General features: G+C 44.2%; 1 protein-coding gene across 1 annotated transcript; it reads right to left on the reverse strand.

The window, feature by feature from the left end:
- Nucleotides 1–1,777: 1,777 nt before the first annotated feature.
- Nucleotides 1,778–26,149, reverse strand: LOC139234615 (scavenger receptor cysteine-rich type 1 protein M130-like). The gene is made up of 13 exons (XM_070865302.1): nucleotides 26,071–26,149; nucleotides 12,869–13,153; nucleotides 8,023–8,337; nucleotides 6,559–6,876; nucleotides 6,398–6,478; nucleotides 5,992–6,309; nucleotides 5,816–5,857; nucleotides 5,535–5,651; nucleotides 4,486–4,593; nucleotides 3,477–3,587; nucleotides 2,857–2,985; nucleotides 2,283–2,442; nucleotides 1,778–1,889 (listed from the first exon to the last, which is right to left on the reverse strand). Exons 3-13 carry the CDS (start codon nucleotides 8,030–8,032, stop codon nucleotides 1,778–1,780), a joined length of 1,506 nt encoding a protein of 501 aa, XP_070721403.1. The 5' UTR covers nucleotides 8,033–8,337; nucleotides 12,869–13,153; nucleotides 26,071–26,149.
- Nucleotides 26,150–27,396: the final 1,247 nt, after the last annotated feature.

The following is a 27,396-nucleotide window of genomic DNA, read 5'->3' on the forward strand; positions in this document are numbered from 1 at the left end:
AAAAAAGGAGAGAAAACAGGGAATTATAGACCGGTCAGCCTGACATCGGTAGTGGGTAAAATGATGGAATCAATTATTAAGGATGTCATAGCAGTGCATTTGGAAAGAGGGGATATGGTAGGTCCAAGTCAGCATGGATTTGTGAAAGGGAAATCATGCTTGACAAATCTTCTGGAATTTTTTGAGGATGTTTCCAGTAGAGTGGACAAGGGAGAACCAGTTGATGTGGTATATTTGGACTTTCAGAAGGCTTTCGACAAGGTCCCACACAAGAGATTAATGTGCAAAGTTAAAGCACATGGAATTGGGGGTAGTGTGCTGACATGGATTGAGAACTGGTTGTCAGGCAGGAAGCAAAGAGTAGGAATAAATGGGGACTTTTCAAAATGGCAGGCAATGACTAGTGGGGTACTGCAAGGTTCTGTGCTGGGGCCCCAGCTGTTTAATGTACAGCGTAATGATTTAGACGAGGGGATTAAATGTAGTATCTCCAAATTTGCAGATGACACTAAGTTGGGTGGCAGTGTGAGCTGCGAGGATGATACGAGGCTGCAGAGCGACTTGGATAGGTTAGGTGAGTGGGCATTTGCATGGCAGATGAAGTATAATGTGGATAAATGTGAGGTTATCCACTTTGGTGGTAAAAACAGAGAGACAGACTATTATCTGAATGGTGACAGATTAGGAAAAGGGGAGGTGCAGAGACCTGGGTGTCATGGTACATCAGTCATTGAAGGTTGGCATGCAGGTACAGCAGGCGGTTAAGAAAGCAAATGGCATGTTGGCCTTCATAGCGAGGGGATTTGAGTACAGGGGCAGGGAGGTGTTGCTACAGTTGTACAGGGCCTTGGTGAGGCCACACCTGGAGTATTGTGTACAGTTTTGGTCTCCTAACCTGAGGAAGGACATTCTTGCTATTGAGGGAGTGCAGCGAAGGTTCACCAGACTGATTCCCGGGATGGCAGGACTGACCTATCAAGACTGGATCAACTGGGCTTGTATTCACTGGAGTTCAGAAGAATGAGAGGGGACCTCATAGAAACGTTTAAAATTCTGACGGGGTTAGACAGGTTAGATGCAGGAAGAATGTTCCCAATGTTGGGGAAGTCCAGAACCAGGGGACACAGTCTAAGGATAAGGGGGAAGCCATTTAGGACCGAGATGAGGAGGAATTTCTTCACCCAGAGAGTGGTGAACCTGTGGAATTCTCTACCACAGAAAGTTGTTAAGGCCAATTCACTAAATATATTCAAAAAGGAGTTAGATGAAGTCCTTACTACTAGGGGAATCAAGGGGTATGGTGAGAAAGCAGGAATGGGGTACTGAAGTTGCATGTTCAGCCATGAACTCATTGAATGGCGGTGCAGGCTAGAAGGGCCGAATGGCCTACTCCTGCACCTATTTTCTATGTTTCTATGTTTCTTCAGGGAGAAAAAACAGAAAGACCATTCATTTGACCCCCTGCAGCTTCTAAACATGATTTAATGGAACAATAACAAGTAAAGAGATTACAAAATGAAGTTCCCATGAGCACTTCATTAATAAACACAGGCTCTTAATCTCTGTTACAGATTTGGTTAATCCATGCAGAGCAGTGTTTTACAGTATTAATACAGAAAGAGCAATAATCCAAAATACATTCTCTTTTACCGTTTTTAATTAAACAGAACACAGACAAAATATGAAGAAACACGAAACCTATTGACTTCATAACAAAATAACATGGCGATGAAGTAAAGGGATGTTTATGCCGTGATGAGAAGCACATTCAGCATGTTCACACTTCTGGAAACGTTAATGGACTTTCTCTCAGCTTTAAAACAGAATGTTTCCCGTCAGGCTGTGGCACGCCTCGGGACATCTCATCTTGGAATTTAAATTCATTTTTCCTGAAATTACAAAAAAAACGCATTGAAAGAGAAACAGAGACCGAGATAAAGAGGGTTAAAGCAATTCCCACCAACACACAATGCAAATAAATGTCATTTTTTCACTCCGCATTTTATGCTTTCTGCTATTTCACTGCAACTCGCCTTTCAGTTAAATAATAAATGAACAGCATGTTCTTGCTGATACTTTCAGTGTCCTTAACTGTAGGAAATACATCCGCCATTATCAGAGAATAGGATTAAATACAGCCAGTCTAAAGGGGTATTTTATTGCAACAGTAAATACACAGCATGTTCTCTGATGCTGCCAGTATCACTGAAGGTTGAGCACACTGCCCATTAACAGCCAGCGGAGCCCGCCCGGGATTGGACACTCTCCAGCACTGCTCTTACTGGCTTGCCGTAGATGCTGTAAGATTTTGAGGCTCACAGTCACTGGCCTTCGGTGGCGGAATGTCCGGGGTTGCGAACGTGTTACAAGGAAGGTCATCATTGTTACCAGGTGTGGAAGGGACCGGTAAACCGGGATCAGCGTGGGTCTGAGAGCTGAATACTGTGGGGAGACAGATAATGTATTAAGGATGGCATTAAAACCGGGATCAGTGCGGATCATTTATATGTGTGGCAACAGCTAGATTTGTTGATCTGTGAATGGAAAATCATTGTTTCCTGCCCACACCCCAGGCTGTGTTTTACCGCTGGGTGACAGCAGGCGAGGTGCATCGAATATGGGAGAATCGGGCGGTTGAGATTGAGCACTGAGAGGATTCCCGGTTGGAGTGTTAACAAGGGAGATATTACACACTGAGCAGCATCAGCATCTCTTCTCTAGAACAGGTACAGCTTTGTTTATTGTCATTTTCTGTAATCACAACATTCACTGTCCATTGCAATGGCATTCAAACAGCGCCAGTCCATCCCTACACAGAGGGCTGGTGACTGCGGGACTGACAGAGATTCTACTCACCGAGAGTGGAGAGATCACCGCCGGCACTTCCGAATGTGACATCATCAGGATCGCGGTCCAGCAGCAAGTGACCGCCCTGAGTATCAGTGACTCCACTCTCAGCATCGTCATAATCGCCCGGAACCGGTCCTGGGAGCAAAGAGAGATTTCCACTGAAACCAAATGCTAGCACTGTGTATCCGGAATGATATTATAAATCAATCTACGCAGGCCTTGCAGGGTGGGAGAGTGCACCAATTGTGGACTTCCGGTGAAGTGGCGTTAGCTGACGGGGAAAGATTGGACCATGTCGTGTCGAGATAGTTTACCCTCCGTCTTAAAGTCACACATATCACACTGAATCACTCACCCAACCTGCCCGCACATTTCACACAGAGCCGTTTGGGGAAACAGTTTGAACGGAATGTTTCGTTCATCATACTACTGGTTCCAATCCACATGATTTTGTTTCAAGTCCAAAGTATTGCCAGAACATTTCAAACTAAATCCTCTCCACTACTACGGGCCCTTGGCAGTGTCACTTTTCGGCGAATAAGCTCCGATATCTTTAGGTGTTGGTTTTTAATTATAGGTAGTGTGATGTCCAAAAAAGAGATTGTAGGAAGTAAAATTTTACCCACCATGAATACTGGAGGAGTTCCTTTGAGGATTTTCTGATCCCGGATCAGCGTCACCCCAAATGTCACTGGTGTAATAATCAATATGATTGAGGGAGACGTTAGAACCAGATACTATCAAACACAAAAATAGATTGTTATTGGACAGATTGATTGGGACATCGGAACAGTCAATATAATAGCATCATTGTCCCTGTGACAACATCCTGGAATTTGGTAACTGACACCATTGTGGGAGATGGTTCACCACAAGGCCTGAAGTGGTTCAGGGGGAAGACCCACCACCGCTGTATCAAGGCAACTCGGATGGTCCATAAATGTCAGCCCTCCCAGTGAGCGGACACAATAATGCACAGTACAGCCCGTTCGTACAGCTAATATCTCAGGTATTGGAGCAGAACAAATAGCATATAAAATAGTCTGTTTATACAGAGTGTGTGAGCGGCGATTCCTGATCCAATTTGACCCCCTTCCCGCCAACTTTCATTTCCGGAGACTCTAAAACCGCCCGCGGTGACTTCAGAATCCGGCTCTCGCCCCCAACTTCTCCTCCCCCTCTCTCTCCCGAGACCCCTGCCCAATGATGAAGCAGCTGTCACCTCCCAAAGGCAGCGACTAAGTTTGAAATTGGTTAATTGGAGTAAAATGAAATGTGAAGAACAGAAAGTCCAAGGTCAGTAAACACAATAAATATTATAAAGGTTAAGCGACAGTGAAGGGGTGAAGATGGATCCAGTCGGTTTGTAACTTCAGCGACTCTGCTGGCGATTTAAAACCGGCCGGAAAACCCGTTCTTTGAGCAATCCCGACCAGTGGGAATTGTCCCAAGCCCATTGCGGGACAGACTGTAGACGCGGACACAGAGACACTGTCACTGTGATAGGACTCCTTCACCTGGGGACAGTGAGCGGGCTGCTGAGCCTGTCCACTCAGTACATTGACAATTAAAAGCGATCATTAAGGAGGGGACATTTGTCCCGTGAAGATTCGGTATCAGACAGAAAATACAGACCTGAACCCTGGGACTGGGCGGAATCGTCGCCGGGTGGAATATTCTCAATCTCTTCGTAAATTGCTTGGTACAATCCAGCAGGTGACTCCCTGCCGCCAGTGACAGCACCTGTTGCAGGGAGGATGGGAGATTAACATTGTGTCGCACTACACGCGCGTTTCACATGAATTCATCTGCGAATAAATCCAAACCACAGAGATGGTGATAGTCAAGGGACAAAATCAGTGAACGTAAATGTGAAGGAGTTGTGGTTTGTGTGTGTTTCCGTGTATGTGTCTCTGTATAGACACACGTTCAGCACCAGCAGGCTGCGTCCAATTGTATTGACCTCGGGAAGACGAAGTGAGCGAGTTTGAGGATAAATCGAGCCGATCGCTCGGTTAAGGGGCCACACGGGGAATTCTGCTGTAGAGGTAGGGTGAAGTTGACTGATCTCTGTGGACAGCGTCAGTTTGGATCCGTCAGTGAGGAGTTCATGGTACTTTGTTAAGTCCCGTCAGTGTGACAAGTGACGTGCTGTGTACACAGGCAGGAGTGTGTTGGTGGGTGAGATGAGTGCGATAGTTGTGTTGGATTGTACAATAATCACTAGCGAATGCAGAACGTCCTATAAAGCTCTTAACATGACCGATAGAACCCAGTCAGAGTTCGGGATTGGCCATCCGGACCCAGAAAATAAAGGGGTGGACCGGATACCCAATGGATGCAGGAAGAGTTACAGACAAATAATAACTGAACGCACAGCCCAAACTGTTCAATTAAACTTTCTGTTCCATTGTTGCAGTTAGTAAATTCTTCTGGAATCTCATGTACCGGCTGGTGAACTGGGACAGTGAATGTGGACACTTTAAATAACTATCCATTTTAAATTTCCAATGTTATTATTCCGGCAACACATGCAATGGAATAAATCACCAAAAGAGGATTTTGATTTATTTCTAACAAGACCATGTGACACCCCATTGAAAACTGTAATGAACTGGAGACTCGCCAGGATATGAAGCGACCTGAGATGAAATGTTCGTTCAGGGATAAGATTTGAGCCTCACCTCTTCTTGCTGACTTTCTCTGTCTTACCGCCATCAGTGCGATCAGCTCACCGATTAGAAGGATTGCAAGGGTTATGCAGACGGCAACAGGGATGGAGGTGGTTTTACCTCCCTGTTCTAATCACAACATTAGATTATAGTTTTAAAAATGTTTGTCAATTTGAATCCGCACACATTTTTTAGAAAAATTAACAAAGCGATGAAAATGTGAATAATACCAATGCTACTAATACGAATGCTAACCTTAATACCAGTAATAGTACCCTGATAATGCTAAGTACCTGCAGATGTGGATGGAAAATCAGCAGAAGCCAAATCGAGCTCTGTGGAATACATTGTAGAAATATTTCATGAACTACAAATATTAGGATTTTATATTAAAATGGTTAACGTTTTCTTAATTTCTAAAATCAATGAGCCACGTTCACAGAACGAGGAAACCTCCTGCGACCCTTACCGGAACAGATCACACTGGCATCTTCCTTATGATCACAGTCATGTTGACCTGGCTGTGAGGAATGACAGTCGGACAGAAATGATTCACTTCCGGTGCACTTCACCTCATCCAACGAGATAACTCCGTCACCCTGGGCAAACGTGACCCCTCCTGCGGCCAATAGAGCGGGGCCGCAACCCAGCTGTCTGCAGACAACATTGGCATCGGCCATATCCCAGGAGTCATCACACACCGTGCCCCAGCTCTTATTGGACAATATCTCCACTCTCCCGGAGCACTTGGTGTTGCCTCCAACCAGGCGCAAGGGTTGTCCCGAGTCTATCAAAGGGAATCATTGATTGTTATGTATTTTGTACAAGCCAGGAACACAAGTCAGATAGTTAGTATAATGAATGGAGGGAAGCACCTGGTGAATGTCCATGTTTAGAACCAGATTCTGGAACGCAGACCCTTGAACTGTGGGATACGTCTGGCACTCGGGCTTCTGCTGAGAAAAGAAACATGCTGACTGCATTAGTCCTCAATGTTTGGAATGACACCCGCACACTGACAGGTTCGTTGAGTTACCTGAACACACAACACCGGCATCCTCCCCGTGATGACAGTTGTGTTCACCCCACGGGTCTGACTGACACTGCCAAAGGGTCAATTCGTGTGAATTACATTCCATCTTATCGAGCCAAATGGGTCCGGATCCCATTCCAAATGACCAAGTGTCATACTGAATAGATAGGAGGGGGCCGCACTGTAACTGTTTACAGATCACCTCTGCATCATGTCGATCCAGTTTATCGGAGCACACAGTTCCCCAGGTCCCATTGTAGAACACTTCCACTCTGCCCTCACAGCGATGCTTTCCTTTCACCAGCCGCATCTCTTTGTGCTCTGTCAACGAAACAAGAAATATCCAATTTGTTCTATTGATAACTCGTTGCGTGTTCATATTGCACAACACATGTTGCACTGGTTGTGTTCACTGGTCGTCGGTAATTATTTCAGAAATTTAATACAAAAACATCTACAACCCGAACAAATAATGAAGAATAGTCAACACGGATTTCAAAGGGGAAGGGCGTGCTTGACCAACCTTACTGAATTCTTTGAAGATGTTACAGAGAGAGTAGGCAAGTGTAATTCAGTAGATATCATATGAGTGGATTTTCAAATGTCCTTCGATTAGGTACCACATAGTAGAATCATGATTAAGGCCAGAGCATGTGTAGTCAGAGCACAAGTAACAGAATGGATAGCCAGCTGGCTACTAAACAGAACACGGAATCGTGGTTAAAGGTAGTTAATCAGACTGGCAGAGGGTAATAATTATGTTCCACAATGATCGGCGCTGGGACCACTGCTACACATCATTTATATCAACAACTTGGGCTTGGAAATCGTAAGCACAACTTCAAGATTTACGAGTGACAGCAAAATGGGCGACAGTGGTCGTGGGTATAGTTACTGAGGAAGACTGCGACAAAATACAAGACATTAATAAATGGGCAGATTTGGCGTGTAATTGGCAAATTAATTTTAATATAGATAAGTATGAGCTGATGCATTTTGGTCGGAGGAATAATACCCCTTGGAAAATAGGAGTCTAAATGGTTACAGGAGCTAACGAATACAGATTCACCAATAATCAAAACTAATGGAGACAAAAGCTAAGGACCGTAAATGAAATAGGGAATTCAGGAGAATGTTCTTCTCCCAGAAAATGGTTAGAATATGGAACTTGGACCACGTGAAATAGTTGAGGCGATAGCACAGATGCCTTTTATGTGAAGCTAGATAAGTACATGAAGGGGAGAGGAATAGAACGATATGTAGATTGGGTTAGATAAAGCGCGCTTGGAGGATGTTGGTGTGCAGCATAAACACCAGACTGACCAGTTGGGCCGAATGGCTTGTTTCTGTACTCCAAGTTGTATGTTATGCTATGTATTATTTCCCGTGTGATGCCTCGCGAATAACACTGCATCTTCTGCATTGTTATACGCGAGACATCACACGGGAGACTGAAAGCGTCCTTACCTGAGGACATCAACCTCACATCTTCTTTACGATCACAGTCGTGATTACCCCACCCAGTTGACGGACATTCCCAAAAAAACGATTCGTTACCCGAACAGTTCAGTTCATCCAACCAAACTGGGCCTGAGCCTGGTCCACAAGAAGCAGGAAGTGTCACGTTCAATACATTTCCGCAACTCAGCTGTCTGCAAACCACGTCAGCGTCGGCCCGGTCCCAGGAATCGTCACAAACTGAGCCCCAGATCCCATTGTAATAAACCTCCACTCGCCCAGCACATGGGCTTCCACCGTCAGACAGCCTTAACTGCACGTGTTCTGTTGGGCAATAATACAGGAGGATTATATTTCCAATACACATTAACCACTTCACTCAATACAATCCATTGCACCTTCTCCAGCTAAAGAAAGCTGTGTTTTAATGCGCCTGTGACAAGTGAATGAAACTATATAACATTATAACTGCCTACACTTAAATATTATTTAGTTTGTCTGGCATTTACACCCATCTCCTATTTCCTTTAACTTCAGTCTCATGTTTATTTCACCAGATACCTCCGTGTCTTACTAGTTTACAGTCTTATCCACAACCCTACTTAATACTTCACCTGCCTCCTGAAGAACACAACGTACACAAGTCCAACATCGGTTTTCCAATACACAGTATCTAAGTGTAGAAAGATGTTCTGGGCTGTACTGATGTACGTTCCAACAGGCTGTATAACTTAGAAAAACCTCAGAACATCTGCCTATAATTAGATATTGCATAATGGAATTTACAAAATTTCAATCTCAGAAAATCTACTTGCATTAATATGCTGTATAATGAAACTTACACCAACACATCTGTCGACATTTATACACGGTTAATATAACTTATGCCAATACAACTCCAGCACATCTGTCTAGACTTGTATGCTGCACAATGCAATTGACTTGTAATCTCGTTGCGTCTTTGACCGCAGAACTGAGCTCCCTATCCCGTATGATCTCCATCACAAAGCCCGCCTATTTCCACCTCCGTTTCATCACCCACCTCCGTCCCTGCCTCAGAACCATATATTCCAATGTTTTCTGGCCGGCCTCTCGTCCTGCACCTCCATAAACTTGAGCTCACCCAAATCTCTGTTGTCTGACCCGCACCAAGTCGCACTCTCCAGCCGTCCCGTGCTCGCTGACCTACATTGTTTTCCCGTTCGCCAATGCCTCCAGTTTTAAATTATCATCCTCATGTTCAAATATCCTAAAGGTCTCGCCTCGCCCTCTCAATATAACCGCCGCAAAAACTAATCATTTCTCGACCTCTGCTTTGTCTCCCTATCTTGCACCCTTGTGTATCACACACTTCCTCCGCTCGCAATTAGCGACCGTGCCTTTAGCCGTCTCGGCCGCAGTATCGGAAATCTCTCCATAAACATCTCCGCCTCTCATAGAAACATAGAACATAGGTGCAGGAGCAGGCAATCATGGCTGTTCATGCAAATTCAGTACCTCACTCCTGCTTTCTCTCCATAACCCTGATCTCTTCAGCCGTAAGGGCCACATCGAACTCCCCTTTGAATATACCCAACGACCTGGCCTCAACAACTTTTTGTGGTAGAGAATCAATAAGGACGCCGTCTTGCAATCTACCCATCTGACCAAGCTTTTAGTCATCCATTCTAGTATATCCTTGTTTGGCTCTGTGTTAGTTTTCTGCATGAATAAGCTCCTGCAAAACACCATGTTTGCATTTGTTGGAGGCGCGATATCAATGCAAGTTCTCATTGTTGTTCAGTTCTGCCATGTCCACTCACTCTGCATTCGACCCGAGTTATGTAACTGGCTGGAGAGACACGAGGAACAAGTGATCTTTTTTACCACTGTACTCAGCAGATTAGGAATTCCCCTTTATGGTTCTGTAACATTGAACAATTTGGTCACCTGAGCACAGGACACCTACGCCGAAGCGGTCAGTGAGAAACGGATTCAATGTGAATGAGCTGCAGTTCTGGAGCTGTGTCTCGTTTCCTTCACACTGGACATCATTCACCCACACGGGCCCCTCACTCTCTCCGTACTTTGAAGAATTATAAGCGGCTATCGCAGAGCCGCAGCCCACTGTCTGCAGACCACGTTGGCATCATTTATGTCCCAGAGCTTGTCCCGCACTCTCCCCCAGCGGCCGTTGTAGTAAATCTCCACTCGCCCGTCACAGCGGCTTCCCCCATTGGTCAGTCTCGGCGGCCAACCTTCATCTAAAATAAGACACACATTGAGAACAATGCGTAAACTGAAGCGAATATCCCATAATTTACAAACTCTGACGCTGACAGTTTTATTATGAATGATATTGGTTGCATTGCTGTAATAATTACCAGGAAAGCTTGTAGGCAGATCCTGTAACCCATTACCTTTTCTCAGTGAATACATTTGGGAGAGATACCCTGCAGTCTCCGGTGGCTAAGGCGGGTAAATTTAACCTGGGCGGGGGCGGGCGGGGGAGGCAGTGAGCGGCTCAGGTCGGCTGTTGATGTGCTGTGATCTATGACAGGAGATGGTCTTTAAATGGCTGCGGTTCATCTTATCCAATATGGAGAGAAACAAACAAAAGTTTCAATTGGCAGAGCATTTCAATGCGCTTCCCACGACGTCCCAAAGCACGTAATAGCCACGGGAGAGAATTTGTGATGAAAACATCACTGAAATGACGGACTAGTTGCCGGTACTGGTTGCGTGAAACGTTTTATGCAGGGCGCCGGGAGAACTGTAAAATCCATGAAATAATCCGTGATGTACATCATGATATATTTCCATCTCTATTCAATATATTGCGCTCAATGTAATGGATATTAAAACTCATCTCACAGGCAACACATTAACACAGAGCTTTCAATGAAAACACAACTGATCTCTGCGGAGAATTGTACGTTGATTGATATATAAACCCGGTCAGATTTATAACGGACACACAATCAAAATACTGCGGATGTTGGAATCAAATAAAAACAGGCAGCGTCTGTGGAGAGAAAAACAGTTAACATTTCAGGTCGATGACCCTTCGTCAGAACTGGCGAATGTTCGAAAATAACACATTGTTAAGAAGCACTGAAAAGGGGGAGGGGAAAACAAACAAAAGGGAAGGTCTGTGATAGGGTGGAAGGCAGGAGAATTAGAGAGACAAAAGGGATGACGGGCCAAATTGAAATGGTAATGACAGGAGTTAGATAAAGGTTAGTCTAGAGAGGGTGTGATTGGTGGAATAATGACCAGCTGCCAATGGAGATAAAGAATGAAAAACATACGATGGGGGGGGGCGGGGGGAAGTGAATCGATCCAAAGATGGGCAGAGGTTCTGCTCTGAAATTGTTGAATGCGATGTTGTGTCCAGAAGGCTGTCAAGTGCCTAAACTAATGATGAAGTGCTGTTCCTTGAGCTCACATTGAGCTTCATTGGAACAGCGCAGGAGTCCAAGGATGGAGATATCAGAGTGGGCGTGGATTGGAGAATTAAAGTGACAGGCGGCCGGAAGCTCAGGAACACACTTATGGCCTGAACAGAGGAGTTCTGCAAAGCGGTCATCCAATCTGCGCTTGGTCTCCCCAATGTACAGGAGACCACACCGTGAGCAGCGAATACAGAAAACTAAATTGAAAGAAGTACAAGTAAATCGCTGCTTCACCTGGACAGAGTATTTGAAGCCCTGGTTCATGGAAAGGGAGGAGGTAAAAAGGCAGGTGTTCGATCTTCTGTGCTTGCACAGGAAGGTGCCATGGGAAGGGAAGGGGGAGCTGGGGGTGACTGCGGAATGGACCAAGGTGTCGCAGAGGGAGCGGTTTCTTTGGAATGCTGAGAGTGGAGGGGAAGATGTGATTGGTGGTGGGATCACGCTGGACGTGGTGGCAATGGCGGAGAATGATCCATTGAATGTGTAGGCTATTGGGATGAAAGTTCAGGCCAAGGGGAGCCCTGTTCTGGTTCTGAGAGTGAGGGGCAGAGCTGAGAGCAGAGATGTGGGAAATAGAACGGACACGGTCGAGGACCATGTTAACCATGGGGAGGAGAATCCTGGGTTGAGGAAAAAGGAAGACATGTCAGAGAGACTAGTGTGAAAGATGGCGTCCTCAGAGCAGATGCAATGGAGACGGAGAAAGTTGGAGAATGAACATGTCAGAGGCACTAATATGAAAGGATTTATAACGATTTCAATGCATAGTGTTACACGGTATTATATAGTATTTACAGCCCAGAAGCAGCCCATTCGGTCCAATAGGTCCACGCTACATCAAATCCTTTCAGCACATCCTTCGATGCCAGACCTTTTCATACACTTAGCAAGTTTCCTCTTAAATACTTTTATGCTATTTTCCCCAAAGTATTCCATGTGGTAGCAATTTCCACATGCTCACTACTCTGAGTAAAGATGTTTCTCCTGAATTCCTTGTTGGCTTTATTAGTGACATTAATGGCCCCTAGTTTTGGACTCCCAAACATGTAGAAACATCTTCTCTAAATGTAGCATATGGAGACACTTCATAATTTTACACTGTTGATTCATATTTTAACTGCTAACATTTATAGTGGTTTCATACAATTGTAGCATTTCCATTGTGTGGCAGTCGCTCCGTTTTGCTGTTTGAATGTATCTGCCAGCAGCTCTCGGTGCAGATTCTGGATAAGCTGTGGATTCACCCAGACAGAGATAAACACAGGAACGCGGGACATTCATTGATGACACATGTGCCATTGAAATGCTTTCATTCATTACTAATTAACTTGAGAAAATTCGACCGACAAACATAGACTCTCAGTTTCAATGGAAACATGTACAGTTGGAATATTGCATTTCAGTAGATCGAGAGAACTCACCCGAGCAGATGACACTGGCGTCATTTCCATGTGAGCAGCTAAACTGATCCCAGGATGAAAGTGGACAATCCCACAAGCGGGACTCGTTCCCCCGGCACCTGTAGTTCTCCTTCCACACTGGGCCGGTTCCCTCCCCAAAGTGAGCTGCTCCCAGGGTTGCGGCTGCTGCCTCGCACTGAAGGTGCTCGCAGACATCACACACCGTCCCCCACTGCGCTCCATATTGAAGTTCGACCCGACCGGAGCATCGCGAGCCCCCAGATACCAATCTGAGATCTCTGTGACCTAAATAGCATTAACAACAATTAATAATAATAATTATTATTATATTAATAAATACTAATATCATAATGATCATGGTTACCATGGCAATGCTTGAAGCTGAATTCTTGTGACAGCTCAATAAAAAGAACTATGAATACTACCACCATTAATGCTTCTACGAAATCTTCTGTTGCTATTACTACCACAGCTGCTAACACAACTACTGCTAGTACTAGTATTATACTATTACTGCTGCTATTACTACTGCTATGACTACCATTACTACTGATAATACTATTCTTACCACCACACCTATTAGCACTAATATTACTGATGCAGCTACTACTACTATAACTAGCTGGAATATAGGTACAGGAGTAGACCACACAGCACTGTGAGCCAGTTCTTCCATTTAATTAAATCATGGCTCATCTGAAACTCAATTTTCCAAACTTTGCCCCATAATCCTTGACACCATTACCTAAAACAAATCTATGAATCTCAGTCTTGAAAATTACAACTGTATTTTGGTGGAGTGAATTCCATATTTCTGATTTTACTTCTGACTGGCCTAGTTCCAACATTAACCTTCTTGCATTATGTTCTGGATTGCCACAACAGGGAAAATATTTTCTCTGTGTCGATTCCTCGAAACTTTTATAATTTTAACCATCGCAATTACACCACCCCTCAACTATCTAAACTCAAGGGCATCTGAACCAAATGTATGGGACTTATCTTCATAATTTAACACTTTTACTCCTAGTATCACCCTGACGAATCTGCGCTGCACTCTCTCCAAGGCCAATATACCCGTCCTGATGTGTGGTGAACTTGGCTTAAAACAATACTCCAGATGGGGTCTGACCAAGGGTCTGTACAATGAAGCTTCACTTCCTCACATTTGCATTCCAGTCTGTTTGATATGAACTCTGACATTTCATTAGCCCTTTTCATTAATTTTTGCACCTTTGCACAAACATTTAGTTATTAGTCTGCCTGGGCAACCAACTTCCTTTGCTCCTCCACAGATTCTCGGCTCTCACCAGTAAGACAACATTCGGACTGCTTTTTCTTCGATGGCCTGACGTTTGCCCACATTTACCTCCACCTGCCACGGACTCGCCCACTCACGTGATCGGTTAGTGCCATGTTGTATCGTTTGAATCCCATCTACACAAGTTACTTTGCCTCCTAACTTAGTGTCATCTGCAAACTTGGTCCTAAACTCTCAATTCCTTCATCCGAGTCATTATTAAATATGGAGAAAAGGAAAGACCCCAGTACAGGTCCAATGAACAACAACATTTGCCACATCCCGCTAATCAGAGATTTTCCCATTATCCGTACTCCCTGTGTACTACCTCCCAAACAATTCCCAACCCATGTTCCATGATCACCTTCAATCCCGTGCACTTTTTTTTGCTAATAATCTTTTTGCAGAACCATATCTAATGTCTTCTGGAAGACTATAGGGACAACATCCAAGGACATCTTTCTTTTTTGGGACCACGTCAAAAAACCAAGTACCTGGAATCACTGAATAATACAGTACAGAAGGAGAACAGTCAGCCACCGTACCTGTGCCAGCTCTTTGAAAGTGATATTTGATTAGTACCACACTCCTGCACTTTCACAGCCCAGCATATTTTTCCTCATCAAATACTTCTGAAATTCCCATTTGAAAGACATTATTGGCTCTGCTTCCACCAGCCTTTCCAATCCTGCATTCCAGATCAAAACTGCTCCCTGTATAATTTTTTTTTCCTGATGTTGCGTCTGGGTCTAAATCTGTTTCCTCTAGTTGCTAAACTTTCTGCAACTAGAAACTATTTTTATTTATTTACTCTATAAAGAACTTCAGAATTTCGAACAACTTATCAAATCATCCCTTAATCTTTCCTTCTCGAAGGAGAACAATTGCAGTTCATCTATTCTCTCCATGTAACTGATTTTTTAAATTCATGGTACCATTCAAATCAATCTCTTCGGCTCCCTCTCCAAGGCCTCAAAATACTACCATCTGCAGCCTAAACAGAGTTTTATGCAGAATTAGTATAACTTCCTTTCTTTTGTACTTTAGGCCTCCACCTATAAAGCCAAGGATCCCCTCTGCATTTTTTATTTAATACTCAGCTTTACCTGCCAATATAAAATACATAACCCCCCAGATCCCTATGCTCCTGCACGCACCGTTAACATTGTACCATTTAGTATAAATTGCCTTTGCTCCTTCTTCCTACTAAAATGAATCACTTCACACTGTTCTGCGATAAATGTCATCTGCCAAGTGTCTGCCAATTTCACCAGCCTGCCTATGTCCCCCTGATGTCTATTACTATACCCCGTAAAATTCTTAATGCATTTCCAAGTTTCGTGTCAGTTGAAAGTTTGAAATTATATGCTGCATAAACAAGTGCATGTGATTAATATATATCAAACGGAGTAGTAGAATAAACACCAACCCCTGCGGGATACAACTGCGCTCCTCCCTCCAGTCTGAAAAACATAAGTTCACCACGACTCTCTGCGTTTTTGTCCCTTTGCCATCTGCGTATCCACGCAGCCACTGCCACTGTAATCCCATGGCATTAATTTTCTAGCACGTCGATTTGTGGTAATTTATCAAACGCATTTTAAAAGTCCATGTACACAACATGAACCAAACTACCATCATCAATCCTCTCAGGTAATTCATCAAAGAGTAAAATAACAGGAGGTCGAGTCCTATAAAAAGGCCAGCAGCAGTCGGAGGAGACAGCTGGTGCAGGGAGAAAAAGTTTCGAAAAAAAATCAAAATCGAAGTGTGATGTCACAGCCAAGCGGGTAAGTGATTGGCTGGTGGACTGGTGAGTACTTTTCTTTTCTTTTTCTTTTCAGTAGGAAACCTTTGGCATTGACATAAGTATGATCTGCCAGTAAATGCATGTGATCTTTATTATCTAAGGAGAGCCAGTTAATTAAATCGGCTGTTTGCGGAGTAGCGGCTGGGTGTGTTGTGCTAATGTTTAGAGTTTAGTTCTACTTGATAGTTGCGAGTGTAACTAGAGGGATGGCTGGGCAGCTCAGTCCCGTGGATTGCAAATCCTGTGGCATGTGGGAAGTCCCGGGTGCTTCGCACAGCCGGAGCGACCACGTGTGCAGGAGATGTCTCCGGCTGCACCAACTCGAGCTCCGTGTTTTGGAGCTTGGCGGCAACTGCGGTGCATCCGCGAGAGAGAGAGCAACGTGGATAGCACATCACATTTCTAGACGCGGTCACTCCACAGCTTAAGAGTGTGCAGGCAGAGGGAGCGGGTGACCGCCGGACAGAAGAGCAGGACAAAGCAGGAAGTGCAGGAGTCCCCTGAGTCCATCTCACTCTCAAACTGGCATTCTGTTCTAAGTACCGGTGGGGGTGATGATGGCTCTGGGGATTGCAGCCAGAGTCAAATCCATGGCACCACGGGTGGCTCAGCTGCACAGGGGGGGGCGGGAGTGGTAGGGGATTCAATTATCAGGGGAGCACACAGGTGTTTTTGCTACCACAGACGAAACTCCAAGATGGTATGTTGCCTCCCTGGTGCCAGGGTCAATGATGTCACCAAGCAGCTACAGGGAATTCTAGGGGAAGAGCCAGAGGTCGTGGTCCACATCGGTATCAATTAAATAGGTAGAAAGAAGTATGAGGTCCTGCAGGCAGAGTTCAGGGAGCTAGGAGAGAGATTAAAATGCAGGACCTCAAAAAGGTAGTAATCTCCGGATTTCTCCCACTGCCACGAGTGAGTACAGAAATAGGAGGATAGAGCAGATGAATACGTGGCTGGAGAGATGGTGCAGGCGGGAGGGCTTTAGTTTCCTGAGGCATTGGGACCGTTTCTTGGGGGAGGTTGGACCAGTACCAGTACCAGCCAGACGGGTTGCACCTCAACACAGCAGGGACCAATATCCTCACGGGGGTCGGCGGGGGTGGGGTTTGCTAGTACTGTTGGGGAGGGTTTAAACTAGCTTGGCAGGGGGATGGGTACCTGAAAATCGATTCAGTAGGGAGGGGAGTAAAGCGGAAATTAGCAAGCAAAAATAAAGAAAGTGAGTTTGAAGGAGAGAGGAAACAAACAGGAAAAAAAAAACTGAAAGACACTTTATCTAAAAGCACGTAGCATTTGTAACAAAATAGATGAGTTGACGGCTCAAATTGAGACAAACGGGTATGATCTGATACCCATTGCAGAGATGTGGATGCAAGGTGACCAGGACTGTTAAATACATATTCAGGGTTATTTCACAATACGGAAATACAGACAGAAAGGAAAAGGAAGTGGGGGTAGATCTATTGATAAAGGATGGAATTACTGCAATAGTAAGAAAGGATATTGGCTCAAATGATAAGGGTGTTGAAACAGTTTGGGTGGAGATAAGGAACAATATGGGGAAAAGAATTACTGGTGGGTGTAGTCTATAGGCCCCCTAACAATAGCAGCTCTGTTGGTCAGAGCACAAACCAAGAAATAGTGGGGGCTTGTAAAAAGGGAACAGCAATAATCATGGGTGATTTTAACCTCCATATTGATTGGACAATCAATTTCATTAGGGTAGCCTTGAGGAGGAGTTCATAGATTGCTTAAGGGACGGGTTCCTTGAACAGTATGTAACGGAACCAACCAGGGGGCAGGCTATCTTAGATCTAGTCCTGTGTAATGAGACAGGATTAATAAACAATCTCCGAGTAAAGGATCCTCTAGGAATGAGAGATCATAGTATGATTGAATTTCAAATTCAGATGGAGGGCGAGAAAGTTGGATCTCTAACCAACTTAAATAAAGGAGACTATGAAGGTATGAGTGCAGAGTTGGGTAAAATGGACTGGGAAAATAGATTAAAGTGTAGGACGGTTCATGAACAGCAGTGTACATTTAAGGAGATATTTCACAACTCTCAAGAAAAATATATTCGAGTGAGGAGGAAAGGGTGTAAGATAAAAGATAGTCATCCATGGCCAACCAAAGAAATAAAGGACAGTATCCAATTCAAAACAAGGGCTACAAAGTGGTCAAAACTACTGGGAGGACAGGAGACTTGGAAGCTTTTAAAAGCCAGCAAAGAACGACTAAAAAAATGATTAAGAAAGGGAAGATAGACGATGAAAGTAACCTAGCACAAAATATAAAAACAGATAGCAAGAGTTTGTATAGGTATATAAAAAGGAAAATAGTGGCTAAATTAAATGTTGGCCCCTTTGAGGACGAGACTGGGGAACTAGTAATGGGGAACATGGAGATGGCAGAAACTCTGAACAAATAATTTGTATCAGTCTTTATGGTAGAGCACAGCAACAACTAACAATATTCCAACAGTGGATAGTCAAGGGGCTACGGCAGGGCGAGGGCGGGAGGAGGAACTTAACACAATCACAATCACTTGGGAGGTGGTACTCAGTATGATGGGATTAAAGGCAGATAAATCCCATGGATTCGATAGCTTGCATTCTCGGGTCCTTAAGAGAATTAGCGGCAGGGATTGTGGATGCATTATTTGTAATTTACCAAAATTCCCTGGATTCTGGGGAGGTCTCAGCAGATTGGAAGACTGCCCCTATTTAAAAAAGAAGGCAGACAAAAAGCAGACAACTATAGACCAGTTAGCCTAACATCTATGGTTGCAAAAATGTAGGAGTCCATCATTAAAGAAGCAATAGCAGGACATTTGGATAAGCAAAATTCGTTCAGGCAAAGTCAGCATGGATTTATGAAGGGGAAGTCATGTTTAACAAATTTGCTGGAGTTCTTTGAGAATGTAACGAACAGGGTGGATAAAGGGGAACCAGTGGATGTGTTGTATTTGGACTTGCAGAAAGCATTTGACAAGGTGCCACATAAAAGGTTACTGCACAAGATTAAAGTTCAGGGGGTTGGGGGTAATATATTAGCATGGATAGAGGATTGGCTAACAAACAGAAATCAGAGAGTCGGGATAAATGGATCAACTGGGCCTGTATGCACTGGAGTTTAGAAGAATGAGAGGGGATCTCATAGAAACATATAAAACACTGACGGGACTGGTTAGATGCGGGAAGAATGTTCCCGATGTTGGGGAAGTCCAGAACCAAGGGACACACTCTAAGGATAAGGGGTAAGCCATTTAGGACCGAGATGAAGAGAAACTTCTTCACTCCGAGAGTTGTTAACCTATGGAGTTCGCTAATGCAGGGTTGTTGATGCCAGTTCGTTGGATATATTCAAGAGGGAGTTAGATGCGTCCCCTCCGGCTAACAGGATCAAGGGGTATGGAGAGAAAGCAGGAAAGTGGTACTGAGGTGATGACCAGCCATGATCTTATTGCATGGTCGTGCAGGCTCGAAGGGCTGAATGGCCTACTCCTGCGCTTATTTTCTATGTTTGTGTTTCATTCTCTGGTTGGCAACCAGTACCTAGTGGGGTGCCGCAGGGATCAGTGCTGGGACCCCAACCATTTACAATCTAAATTAACGACTTGGAAGAAGGGACTGAGTGTAACATAGCCAAGTTTGCTGATGATACAAAGATGGGAGGAAAAGCAATGCGTGAGGACACAAAAAATTTGCAAAAGGACATAGACAGGCTAATTGAGTAGGCGATAATTTGGCAGATGGAGTTTCATGTTGGAAAGTGTGAGGTCATGCACGTTGCCAGAAAAAAATCAGAGCAAGTTATTATTTAAATGGTGAAAGTTGGCCAAGTGCCGCAGTACAGCGGGACCTGGGGTACTTGTGCATTAAACACAAAAGGATAGTATGCAGGTACTGCAAATGATCAGGAAGGCCAATGGTATCTTGGCCTTTATTGCAAAGGGGATGGAGTGTGGAGTATCAAAGCAGGGAAGTCTTGCTACAGCTATACTAGGTATTGGTGAGGCCACATCTGGAACACTGCGTGCAGTTTTGGTTTCCATATTTACGAAAGGATATACTTGCTTTGAAGGCAGTTCAGAGAAGGTTCACTCGGTTGATTCCGGTGATGAGGACGTTGACTTGAGGAAATGTTGAGTAATTTGGGCCTCTACTCTTTGGCGATCAGAAGAATGAGGTGATCTTACCGAAATATATAAGATTATGAGGGGGCTTGACAAGGTGGATGTAGAGAGGATGTATCCACTGATGGGGAAAGACTCGAGCTCGAGGGCATGATCTTAGAATAAGGGGCCGCCCATGTAAAAACAGAGATGAGGAGGAATTTCTTCTTTCAGAGGGTTGTAAATCTGTGGAATTTGCTGCCTCGGAGAGCTGTGGAATCTGCGGCATTGAATAAATTTAAGATAGAAATAGACAGTTTCTTGACTGATAAGGGGATAAGGCGTTATGGGCAGCGGGCGGTGAAGTGGAGCTGAGTCCATGATCAGCTCAGCCACGATCTTATTGAATGGTGGAGCAGTCTCGAGGGGCCGTATGGCCTACTCCTGTCCCCATTTCTTATGTTTTTATGTAACAAGTTCATATAGGCTTTCATTGATTGACCGATATTATTTCAAATGTAAATGCATTTTGTTGCAGATTATTGGGTTCATAGAAACAGAAACATAGAAAATAGGTGCAGGAGTAGGCCATTCGGCCCTTCTAGCCTGCACCGCCATTCAATGAGTTCATGGCTGAACATGCAACTTCAGTACCCCATTCCTGCTTTCTCACCATACCCCTTGATCCCCCTAGTAGTAAGGACTTCATCTAACTCCGTTTTGAATATATTTAGTGAATTGGCCTCAACAACTTTCTGTGATAGAGAATTCCACAGGTTCACCACTCTCTGGGTGAAGAAATTTCTCCTCATCTCGGTCCTAAATGGCTTACCCCTTATCCTTAGACTGTGTCCCCTGGTTCTGGACTTCCCCAACATTGGGAACATTCTTCCTGCATCTAACCTGTCTAACCCCATCAGAATTTTAAACGTTTCTATGAGGTCCCCTCTCATTCTTCTGAACTCCAGTGAATACAAGCCCAGTTGATCCAGTCTTTCTTGATAGGTCAGTCCCGCCATCCCGGGAGTCAGTCTGGTGAACCTTCGCTGCACTCCCTCAATAGCAAGAATGTCCTTCCTCAGGTTAGGGGACAAACTGTACACAATACTCCAGGTGTGGCCTCATCAAGGCCCTGTACAACTGTAGCAACACCTCCCTGCCCCTGTACTCAAATCCCCTCGCTATGAAGGCCAACATACCATTTGCTTTCTTAACCGCCTGCTGTATCTGCATGCCAACCTTCAATGACTGATGTACCATGACACCCAGGTCTCTTTGCACCTCCCCTTTTCCTAATCTGTCACCATTCAAATAGTCTGTCTCTCTGTTTTTACCACCAAAGTGGATAACCTCACATTTATCCACATTATACTTCATCTGCCATGCATTTGCCCACTCACCTAACCTATCCAAGTCGCTCTGCAGCCTCATAGCATCCTCCTCGCAGCTCACACTGCCACCCAACTTCGTGTCATCCGCAAATTTGGAGATACTACATTTAATCCCCTCGTCTAAATCATTAATGTACAGTGTACCCCACTAGTCACTGCCTGCCATTCTGAAAAGTCCCCATTTACTCCTACTCTTTGCTTCCTGTCTGACAACCAGTTCTCAATCCATGTCAGCACACTACCCCCAATCCCATGTGCTTTAACTTTGCACATTAATCTTTTGTGTGGGACCTTGTCAAAAGCCTTCTGAAAGTCCAAATATACCACATCAACTGGTTCTCCCTTGTCCACTCTACTGGAAACATCCTCAAAAAATTCCAGAAGATTTGTCAAGCATGATTTCCCTTTCACAAATCCATGCTGACTTGGACCTATCATATCACCTCTTTCCAAATGCACTGCTATGACATCCTTAATAATTGATTCCATCATTTTACCCACTGCCGATGTCAGACCGACCGGTCTATAATTCCCTGTTATCACTCTCCCTCCTTTTTTAAAAAGTGGGGTTACATTGGCTACCCTCCACTCCATAGGAACTGATCCCGAGTCAATGGAATGTTGGAAAATGACTGTCAATGCATCCACTATTTCCAAGGCCACCTCCTTAAGTACTCTGGGATGCAGTCCATCAGGCCCTGGGGATTTATCGGCCTTCAATCCCATCAATTTCCCCAACACAATTTCCCGACCAATAAGGATTTCCCTCAGTTCCTCCTCCTTACTAGACCCTCCGACCCCTTTTCTATCCGGGACGTTGTTTGTGTCCTCCTTAGGTGAATACCGAACCAAAGTACTTGTTCAATTGGTCCGCCATTTCTTTGTTCCCCGTTATGACTTCCCCTGATTCTGACTGCAGGGGACCTACGTTTGTCTTTACTAACCTTTTTCTCTTTACATATCTAGAGAAACTTTTGCAATCCATCTTAATGTTCCCTGCAAGCTTCTTCTCGTACTCCATTTTCCCTGCCCTAATCAAACCCTTTGTCCTCCTCTGCTGAGTTCTAAATTTCTCCCAGTCCCCGGGTTCACTGCTATTTCTGGCCAATTTGTATGCCACTTCCTTGGCTTTAATACTGTCCCCGATTTCCCTTGATAGCCATAGTTGAGCCACCTTCCCTTTTTTATTTTTACGCCAGACAGGAATGTACAATTGTCGTAGTTCATCCATGCGGTCTCTAAATGTCTGCCATTGCCCATCCACAGTCAACCCCTTCAGTATCATTCGCCAATCTATCCTAGCCAATTCACGCCTCATACCTTCAAAGTTACCCTTCTTTAAGTTCTGGACCATGGTCTCTGAATTAACTGTTTCATTCTCCATCCTAATGCAGAATTCCACCATATTATGGTCACTCTTCCCCAAGGGGCCTCGCACAATGAGATTGCTAATTAATCCTCTCTCATTACACAACACCCAGTCTAAGATGGCCTTCCCCCTAGTTGGTTCCTCGACATATTGGTCTAAAAAACCATCCCTTATGCACTCCAGGAAATCCTCCTCCACCGTATTGCTTCCAGTTTGGTTAGCCCAGTCTATGTGCATATTAAAGTCACCCATTATAACTGCTGCACCTTTATTGCACGCACCCCTAATTTCATGTTTGATGCCCTCCCCAACATCACTACTACTGTTTGGAAGTCTGTACACAACTCCCACTAACGTTCGAAATTGCTCCTCTTGGCGACGTCCGTTTGCACGTCTGCAGGAGGCTAATGAGGTGTGGAATACTTTGCCAGTGTGGGGTTACCGGCTCCCGCAAAATTGCCCAATAGATTGCCCCACGGACTATTGTGCACCAGGTGATAGTCATCCCAGTAAGTGGCATGCACCAACACTTGTCCAACCCACGGCGGATATGCCCCACACTCCACGATGCTGGTGCAAGTGAGTGTCAGTGCCAGCCTCGTGGGTCATGAAGGGTGCCGACATCCACTCATGGGCGGACGTTAAAGGGGAGGTCACGAATGCCATGGTCCACCAGCTTGGCGGTTTTGCCGATTCATCGGTCCGCTCGAATTCATGTCCCCTTGTGTGGTCCAGGCTGCTATTGTGCAGCGCGGTACTCAGTTTTTATTTCGCAGCCCAGGTACCACGATGCCCTTCTGGCCCAGTGGAAACAATCAGACGTCGTGCAGAGTGACAATGTCCCCTTGGTGCGGGGGGTGGGGGGGGGCGTTAAAACTCAGTCTTCCCTTTTGTGGAGAAAATAGCCCCAACATGTTCAATATTTCCTGATAGTTAGAACCTCTCAGTTCTGATATTATTCTATTTCATCTTTTTCGCACATTCTCTCATGCGTCTATCATTTTATAATAAGGAGACCAGACCTGTTCAACGTACTCCAAGTGTGGTCTAACCAAAGGTCTATACAATTTTGACATATCTTCTCTGTTTTCAGTTAGAGCCCTCCAGACATGAACCGCCGTGCTTTGTTTGCTCTTTAAAGGCGTTATTATCCTGCGTCGCCACTTTTATAGATTAGTGTATCTTTATGTCCAGATCCCACTGTTAATTATCAGTTGGACACTTATTTTCTAAGGGGTATGTGGTCGTCTTATTCTTCCTACCAAAATGTACTACCTCACACTTATCTATTTTGAATTACATGTGTCAATTACTCACACATTATAGAAGTTCATTAATGTATTGCTGTATTTAGTCACAGTCCTTTTCCATATGAACTACAACTCATAATTTTGTGTAATCCGCAAATTTTGATATTGTAATTTTATTTACCTAGTTCAAATCATTTATGTAAAAGATGAACAAAACTGGTCTCAGCACCAATTCATCTGGAAAACCTCTTCCACCATTTGTCTATAAACCCGACCCTCTGTTTTCTTATTTATAACCAGCTTACTGTTCATATATAATTAAACATCAATCAATTTAGCCGTATTGTTTTCCGTTGCACAGGGTTATACATTGAATGTTAAATAGAACAAAATAATCAAACACTGCAGGTTATTCCTGCTCCATTACTGGAATGTGAGGTAGACATTAAACATTAATAAATAATCAAACTCTGAGCGGTTTAATACTCCTTTCATGGGATACAAGAGTAACAATTATTTAATATATGATTTTAGAGCTCTTGTAGCGGAATTTGAGATGGGTTAAATATATTAATACAGTCAAACGTTGCTGCCTTTCTACTGCTCCTTTTAATGGAAGTGAGATGGTTTTAAAATAACAAAATGATCAAATCTTGCTGGTTTCCTGCTTTTTCTAATGGTGCAGATGTTTTTCCTGATCCGTTGCCAGAATGGGGGCTGTTTATTAAGTACAGATAACGGTACAGTGATTATGTGTAACGGCTCAAATGTTTTCACTCTATCTTTGTTGCAGTTAAATTGAATGTTTAATTTACTATCTTGAAATGCTCGGCATTGATCACTGTCCCTGTCACAGAAATCAGGTTCTGGGCCAGGCAACCTTGTAATATCTCTGAGCTTTAGTCGGTGAGTAGTGTTCACTGGTTCAGACGTTGTATAATTAGAAAAGAACAGAGACTCCTGAAACAATTAGACTGTTGTAGAAAATATATGAATGAAAGGAGAGCACATTTAATTAAAGATAAACTGAAGTCTGCTTCTGGAGTAAATGGAATGAACGGAGGTCATTGTTGTAGTGTAGAAAACCATGAAGTTTAATATACAATGGAATCAAGTAATTCCCCAAGTGCAAAAATATCAATCAACCTGGCCAAGATCAGTATTGTCCAATTATATTACAGGAATTGGTTACTCAGTATCGTTAACAACGCCACTTACATGTATTATTCTCACGTTCATTTCGAACATTATAACTTTAATTAGAGCGTGAGGTGAGAACACAATTATCCGCTGGAGCAGTAACTGCCCACTCAACAGTAGGTGCATGAAAACCCAGAACCAAATAATCAAATGTGCAGGTTTGTCACCCAGTCAATAGCTGGCGCAGTGAAATCTGCGTCGATGGAAGAAACAGTGAAAACCCACTCAACAAGAGATACCATGAGAGCCCAGACAAGAGGACATATAATGAAAGGCCAGTCAATAGGAGATACTATTAGAGCCTATTGAACAAGAGTTACTATAATAGTCCAGCCAACAGTAGCTTTACTGAAAGGCACTGAGACCACCCAGCGCAAGGTGCAAGATGCAAAAATAGCAAGCGCTGAGAGAGACGGCTCAGCAGTAGGGGGAGCAAATGCTCTGAAACTGCGCTATTCTTTGCATCGGTCAAGCCATTTTACTTTGCAGGTGGGAGTGATTGAACATGTCGTTTCTCAATCACGTTTTGCTAACCTATCAGCACGCAGTGTCCAGTCAAAGTAACAGGATTGAAAATTAGCAACAAACTACTGATTGGACAAACCAGCCAATTTCACTCAAAAGTGAAGAAATGTAATACTAAACCCTTTTTGACACCCTCCCCTTCATCAAGCAGAACATGTGAATGTTTCTAATCTGTCACTATCTATCTAGATGTGACCACACTGTAATCCATATGTTCACATAAAGAATAATTTGTACCTGAACAGATGACTCCAACATCCCGCTGGTGTCCGCAGCCTGCTGGACCAATTACAGGCCCTGACCCTTCTCCAAAGTATCAAGCGGCGCCGCTGCACCTGAGCCACAGCCCAGCTCGTTACAAACAGCTTTCGCGTTCGCTAAGTCCCAGGATCGATCGCCGCAAACTGTCCTCCAGATTCCATTCCCATAAATCTCCAGTCTCCCCGCACAGGGACTGCTTCCATTCACCAGTCTGGGCTTAGTGCTTCCTGGGAATAATATTAAATAAACAGTGAGCATTGTAAGGCGATTTATATTAAAATGTGGTCAGAGATCCAGTTATCTCATCAATAATCTGATTGCCCTGTTGAATTACAGTCAGGTGAGAGGCATCGTAAACACTGGGATCATATTGTTTAAATGTGTTAGAGGAAGTATTGATGTTATCAAATAAGGCTTTTGACAAGGTCCCACACAAGAAATTAGTGTGCAAAATTAAAGCACATGGTATTGGGGTAATGTATTGACGTGGATAGAGAACTGATTGGCAGATAGGAAGCAGAGAATCGGGATAAACAGGTCTTTTTCAGAACGGCAGGCAGTGACTAGTGGGGTGCCACAGGGTTCAGTGCTTGGACCCCAGCTCTTTACAATATACATCAATGATTTAGATTAAGGAATTGAGTGTAATATCTCCTAGTTTGCAGATGACACTAAGCTGATTGGCGGTGTGAGCTGTGAGGAGGATGCTAAGAGGCTGCAGGATGATTTGCACAGGTTAGGTGAGTGTGCAAATGCATGGCAGATACAGTATAATGTGGATAAATGTGAGGCTGTCCATTTTGGGGGCAAAAACAAAGTCAGAATATTATCTGAATGGCGACAGATTAGGAAAAGGGGAGGTGCAACGAGACCTGGGTGCCATGGTGCATCAGTCATTGAAAGTTAACATACAGGTACAGCAGGCAGTGAAGGAGGCAAATGGCATGTTGGCCTTCATAGCTAGGGGATTTGAGTATTGGAGCAGGGAGGTTTTACTGCAGTTCTACAGGGCCTTGGTGAGGCCTCACCTGGAATATTGTGTTCAGTTTTAGTCTCCTAATCTGAGAAAGGACATTCTTGCTATTGAGGGAGTGCAGTGAAGGTTCACCAGACTGATTCCTGGGATGGCAGGACTGACATATGTGGAGAGATTGAATCGACTGGGCCTGTATTCACTGGAGTTTAGAAGAATTAGAGGGGATCTCATAGAAACATAAAATTCTGATGGGATTGGACAAGTTAGAGGCAGGAAGAATGTTCCTGATACTTGGGAAGTCCAGAACCATGGGTCACAGTCTAAGG

Source organism: Pristiophorus japonicus, chromosome 22 (genome assembly GCF_044704955.1).
Source record: "Pristiophorus japonicus isolate sPriJap1 chromosome 22, sPriJap1.hap1, whole genome shotgun sequence".
NCBI classification, from domain to species: domain Eukaryota; kingdom Metazoa; phylum Chordata; class Chondrichthyes; family Pristiophoridae; genus Pristiophorus; species Pristiophorus japonicus.